Below are 6368 nucleotides of genomic sequence, written 5' to 3' on the forward strand. Positions count from 1 at the left end.
TCATAAAAGACACATGATTTTAAGTAACTATTAAAAGTTGTTAAATTATTTTTTTATATGTTTATTCTTAGTGTGGTTTGAAAAGGTTATATATTGAATAAGATGTTATTAAGCAATTTATAAATGTAGAATTTTAAATTATGATTTATTTTTACATTTATTACTAAAAAATTATAAAAGCCATAATTTTGCTTACCTATAATTTCTACACATATATATTAATATAATTTTCCATGAATTTTTAATATTTGAAATTTTTATAAAATAAAATAATTACGATTTATCTAATTACTATAAAATTATTATTCAATTATTGTTGAATGTAAATTAATCTACTCATTTTCTATTCAATATACAATTAATCAATCTAAAGGGATTTTTCTTTCAAAAAAATTGAATCTATACTATATATAAAAGTGGGAATAGGGAGGAATAATGAGATTTTCGATAGCGCCCTTAATGAAATTTAGGATATCCTAAAATAACCTTAGTTATAGGCAATTAGAAAATTACATTTTATTAGGATATATTTATAAAATTTATTTTTTAAGTCAATCATGTGTGGTTTAATTATCTTCTCACTTATGTGAGAAGTTAGAGGTCTCGAGTTCCCTCGACCACAAGTGTTTTCACCAATTTTATGAGTTAAGTGTTATTCCTTGTTTTGTAACTCGCATTGTTATTTTGGGCCATTAAACTCCTAATGAATCAAAAAAAATATTTTTTAAATAAATACATATAGATAACTAAGCATTTAAAAATTCAAGTTTTATCTTTGCTAAATTTATTTTTTAATATATATATATATATATATATATATATATATATATATATATATATATATGATAATGAGACATTTGAAAATATTTTTATATTTTATTTATTAAATATTTAATTCATTTAGGATATAGATAAAAAAGAAAGAAAATATATTTATTTTATTAATATTCTTTTTTTTTATGTTTGTATGATTTGATTGGATGTATTTTTTAAAAAATAAATTTTCAAATAGAATATATATAATATTTTATTTAAGAAAGATAAAAAGAAGAAGAAAAAAGTACATTATTTTTATTAATATTTTGTCTTTATGTTTGTTATTTTTATTAATATTTATTCTTTATGTGTGTTGATTTGATAGGATATATTTTTTAAAAGAAAAATTTTCAAATAGAATTTATATAATTAAATCTGACATGGTAAATAATTGAAATTTTTAATTTAAAAAAGAAATATATATATATATATATATATATATATATATATATATATATATATATATATATATATATATATATATATATATATATATATATATTGAAATATTTTTTTGTTAGATGAGTTTTGAAAGAGTTTTATTCTTAATAATAATTTTTTATTTTTTTCATTACTAATTAGTTTGTAACTACTATCATTTTAATTTAATAGAGATTTATATCCCCTTGCAATACATAGATGGCCTATTGATGATTGGGCATTTTTAATTTTATTGATATTTTGTCTCTTATATTCTAAATTTGTTTAATTTAAAAGAAAATAATATTTAGGAAACTGAAAAAAAACTAGAACTATATAGTTTTGTTTAGGTCATTTTTTGGGATTTCAAGAATTTGTATGGATGTGCATGTATTATTTTCTCTTATACACTAGGTAAATAATATTGCCACTGTAACCAAAGTGAAACGACTCGGAAAATTTTTTTCAAAAAATTTTTATTTAAAAATTTGATTGAAAATTTTAACCAATGAAATTTAGCAAAAAAAAAAAAAATATTATTGCTAAACCAGACCTGTAAACCAGTTTGAATTTTTCGAAACCAAGTAAAAAAATCCGTAAATCAAGCAAGAATCAAAAGACCATTGAGTTGGACCAAACCGGTTCGAATCAAATTGGAATAGTCTTGAAACCCCAGATTTTTTTTTCTTTTCTCTTCTTCTTCTTCTTCCTCTCTCGCGCGCCGCTCATCTCTCTCCCCTTCTCTCTGTTTTTTTTTTTGTCGCCACTTGAGCCACCCGGCACCACCTCCTCTTCGTCGTCGCCCCGCCAGTTTCTCTCTCTCGATTTTCGACTCCGGTGAACGTAGCAAGGAGGGAGCTGCGATCCTTCCTTGGCGAACGATGCAGCAGCGCTTTCACCCGTCTTCGGTGATTCCATGTTGTTACCGGTGGTTCCAGTGGGAAAGACAAGTGTCGATCGACTCCCCCTCACCTCTCGATGCTTTCTCCTCTCTCAATTCCAGTGACAAGCCATGGATGGCAAAATCACCATGAAGGGTAGTGGTGAGTGGCTGTCGAGGCTCATTCCAACCAAACGACTCATCCACTCCATAAACTGACATCAGAAACTAGCTCCTCATCGAATTGCCAGTTGAATGGTGTGATTGCTGTAAAATTCTAGGTGATCTCAATTTTTCGGCCACCGTGCACGGTGGCGACTGAGGCAGTCTGGCGATCGGCCGCCAGTCTCTAGTGAGGCCCCAGGAGGCAGAATCATCTTATCGTCGTTCTGATCGTGGAATCGTAGTCCAATTTTCGATTGGAAGTAGATTCTTTTTTATCCCGGCTAAAGCTCTGTTTCCTTCACCGCAGAGCTAGAAAAAAAATTTCTAGTTTCAATAATTATTTTATTATATAGCTATATGTACGAAGACTTATTTATATCTATCTGTTAGTGAACTCCGTAATTGTAAGATTGCAACAGATTAACTTAGGTAGATGTTTAGTTATTCATTTATTTGAATGCATGAACCAGTTAGCCTGTATTATGAATGTTCGTATTATAATTGAGCCCGAGCCATAAAATGTTAAGATTCTAGATTTGTGCCATAGTTTAATATAATTATGAGATTTATTATGTATGACAACATGAGCTGATTATTTGAAATTCATATTGTTATGGTTGAATTTTTAGTGGTTCAGGCTTACTACGGACTTTGGGGGCCTTATGCTTACCAGGGTCCTAGTGTCGCTCCGGCCCATGGTTTCTGGTTGTGACACAAAGTGATTTCCATTATTAATTCAGATTATCTTTTCATTTCTTTTCTTTTACTTAGTAATAAAAAATAATTTATTATTATATTTCATTGTAGTTATATATAGATATTGATTTGGAGTTGAGAGTATGTGTTAAAGACTGAGCGATGACTTTATTTTCTTTTTGGTCACTTATTGAGAATTTTAAAAATCTGCATTTATAAATTAGGAACTAAAATATTAGGTCTAGGAATTGAGTTGAACTTTATTCTAAGACTAATTTATTATATAAAAATAGAATTAAATACATAAGAATTAGCATTGTAAATAATTTATATGGCAAATTGTAATTCAAATTAGCCACTTGTACTAATTGTAATCGAAATAAAACTTATGCTTTAATATTAGATAGATAAAAAGAGCATATTCAACGGCAACGCACGTCATACAATAGTTGAATTTAAAAATTCAAATATATATATGTATATAATGGTTTGGTTCGATTTGAATAGTTTGATGTCAAAACTATAAATCAAATTAAAATTTCAGTTTTTAAACTTTACGAAATCAAATCAAGCGATCAATTTTTTAAAATGGCATTTTGGGTGGGTTAGCCGGTTTGCTTAATACCCTAATATATATATATATATATATATATTGAAGGAAAGTTACAATGGCATTTTTGTCATTACAATAAACTAAAGGGCAGTGCATTTGGGCGGGAAAACACTCCATCCCTCTCCTTAGTAGCGCGGCAGAACAAGCACAATCAAATCACAAGGGTTTTGTAAACTAACACCTCCTTCGGTCCTTCTCCCTCACCTTTCTTCTCGTGTTTATCCCTCAATCCATTCTCTACATTAATTCAAAGCAATGAACGCCGATAACCAGAGACGGGACCGCAAGGATTTTGGGCGGAGACCAAAGAAGCAGAAGCTGATCCGTAACGCCGAAGAAGAACTTGACTCGAAATTCGGTTTCAATCTATTCACAGAAGGAGATAAACGCCTTGGGTGGCTCCTCAATTTTGCACCCGTAAGTTCAATCCAGTTTCGCTTATCTCTTGATAGTCTGTTTGTTACTGAGAAAATGGAAATTAGATATTTTATTTTGCTATTTTGTGTCCTTTTTTAATATATGAATTTGGATTTTTTAATTTGCAGTCATCTTGGGAGGATCAAGAAACGCGCAAAACGCACAGTTGTGTTGATCTATACTTTGTTTCCCAGGTTAATTAAAGATTTTGTTTTAATGTTTTCCTTAACTATTATTTTAATTTTCGATTTTAATTAAAAAACATTTTGTTCTTGATTAATAACTGTAGGATGGTTCTACTTTCAAGTCGAAGTTCAAATTCCGTCCTTATTTCTATGCTGCTACAAAGGTATAAGCTTTATCTCTCCCTTGATTTTGTTTGCATGAGTTTTCTTTTTCTCTTCCTTTTTTTTGTGGTTTAATTGACTTAGTTAAGCTGTTGCCACAAAATTAGTAACTGTTGGTGCTCATTTCATGTGATAGGATAAAATGGAAATGGATGTTGAGGCCTATTTGCGGAGGCGCTATGAAAGTCAAATTGCTGATAGTGAGATTGTGGGAAAGGAGGACCTAGATCTTGTGAGTTACTTTATATTCTTTACTGTTAGCTTCTATTGTCCTTTTGAGCCTTGGACGAGTCTCATTTTGTTTGCCTTGTTTGCTTTTTGTATGAGTGTTAGTGTCTGGGGACAAGATCTTTGTGATTTGGCAGCTCCTAAAGAGTTGCATTGGTGCTCGAGAACAGCTCGATTTGTTTTTTCTTTTTCTCAAAAATATATAATTATAGATTTTTGTTAAAACTTGGTGTTAGAAGCATATGTAATTAATGTTGTAGATGCTTAGATACAAACTGGCTGCAGTTTTGGGTTACAACAACAATATAAAGTTATTGGGTTTTAGGGCTTAGCCTCTGGGACCAGGTTTGGGAACTGTGGCTATTGCACTTATGAACCAACAAGTGGGTTTGAACAGGATGTTCTGCAAGTTGGAAAGGTGAATAAGAGTTTATTGTTTGATATACTTGGGAACGAGAACATTAAGAAATGAATGTTTCAAATCACTCTTAAGAAAGAAGAGGGTGGGAAAAGGAAAAAGTTAAAATGCTTGCTGAGGTCTCAGGAATCATACCTGTGGACTTTGCATTCAAACCTGTGGACTTTGCCTGTGGACTTTGCATTCAAGAAACAGCTCTAAGGAGAATAATTGTAATATAATATATGTACATATATGTCTCGACTTAATATTTATTTTTTTCATTCCTTTGTTATTGAAATATACCTTTGGTTAACATTTGTGCATCACTTCATCAAGTTGATTTGTTCTGATTTCTTCATATGCTAATTGGCAGAAAAACCATTTGTCTGGTTTACACAAACGATATTTGAAAATATCATTTTCTACTGTTCAACAATTAATGGATGTGAAGAAAGATCTATCACATGTTGTTGAAAGAAACCAGGCAAAGTTTAATACTGCAGAAGCATATGAGTCCATATTAACAGGGAAAAGGTACCACTTGCTAGTCATTTATTTGCATCCTAGTTTTATTACTTATCTGCTCCTATTGTTATTTTGATTACTGTTAAGCAGAGAACAACGGCCTCAAGATTTTCTAGATTGTATACTTGATCTCCGAGAGTATGATGTGCCATACCATGTTCGTTTTGCCGTTGATAATGGTGATTTCCTTGTGCATTTTTTTTGGTTTTGGAAACTATTTTTATCATGATAACATGTGTGAAGTTAAATGAATTGCATAATTATCATCTAACATCCTACAACTTCAAGCTACCCAGATATTCGTTGCGGGCAATGGTACGATGTTAGTGTATCCAGTAGCGGTGTTATGCTTGAAAAGAGGACTGATCTTCTACAACGTGCTGAAGTCCGCATATGTGCATTTGATATTGAAACTACCAAGCTTCCTTTGAAGTTTCCAGATGCTGGATACGATTTGATAATGATGATATCATACATGGTTGATGGACAAGGCTATTTAATTATTAACAGAGAGGTACATATGACGAGTTTTTCTGTTTCTGTAAAGTTTATGAATTTCTTGTTTTTAGGATACGTTTTGTCTTGAAGAGCTTTTTAATATTTTAGAAGTATTTGGTGATTGTTTCAAACTGTCTATGCGAAATGTAAATGCTCATGGAACACTTGTCAAATTGACATGATTAATTAGTGTGCAAGTGGGTCCATTCAGTTCGATAAATTCCTGTGTCTAGTTCTTCCATCTGGCTGCTTTTTTGATTTGATGTCTTATAACAAGAATGGTGCTCCAGAAGTCTACGTTCTCTTGGGCTTACCTAATATTTAACTATGAATGGCGTGTTGGTTCTATATCTAGTATCTCAT

At 30.9% G+C, this 6368-nt stretch overlaps 1 protein-coding gene across 2 annotated transcripts; it reads left to right on the forward strand.

The window, feature by feature from the left end:
- The first annotated feature begins 3688 nt into the window (after positions 1–3688).
- LOC149498921 (DNA polymerase epsilon catalytic subunit A-like) lies at positions 3689–6328 on the forward strand. Of its 2 annotated transcripts, none has more exons than XM_089725622.1 (7): positions 3689–4007; positions 4136–4201; positions 4297–4356; positions 4491–4586; positions 5356–5516; positions 5598–5686; positions 5796–6056. In XM_089725622.1, the coding sequence occupies exons 1-7, from the start codon at positions 3846–3848 to the stop codon at positions 5936–5938; spliced, it is 777 nt and encodes a 258-aa protein (XP_089581748.1). In that variant the 5' UTR covers positions 3689–3845; the 3' UTR covers positions 5939–6056. The 2 variants fall into 2 exon arrangements, with proteins under 2 accessions (XP_089581748.1, XP_089581745.1); XM_089725619.1 differs by having other exon boundaries at positions 3690–4007; positions 5804–6328.
- Positions 6329–6368: the final 40 nt, after the last annotated feature.

Source organism: Jatropha curcas, chromosome 1, assembly GCF_041381405.1.
Source record: "Jatropha curcas cultivar XTBG-Jc1 chromosome 1, XTBG_Jcur_1.0, whole genome shotgun sequence".
Classification (NCBI taxonomy): domain Eukaryota; kingdom Viridiplantae; phylum Streptophyta; class Magnoliopsida; order Malpighiales; family Euphorbiaceae; genus Jatropha; species Jatropha curcas.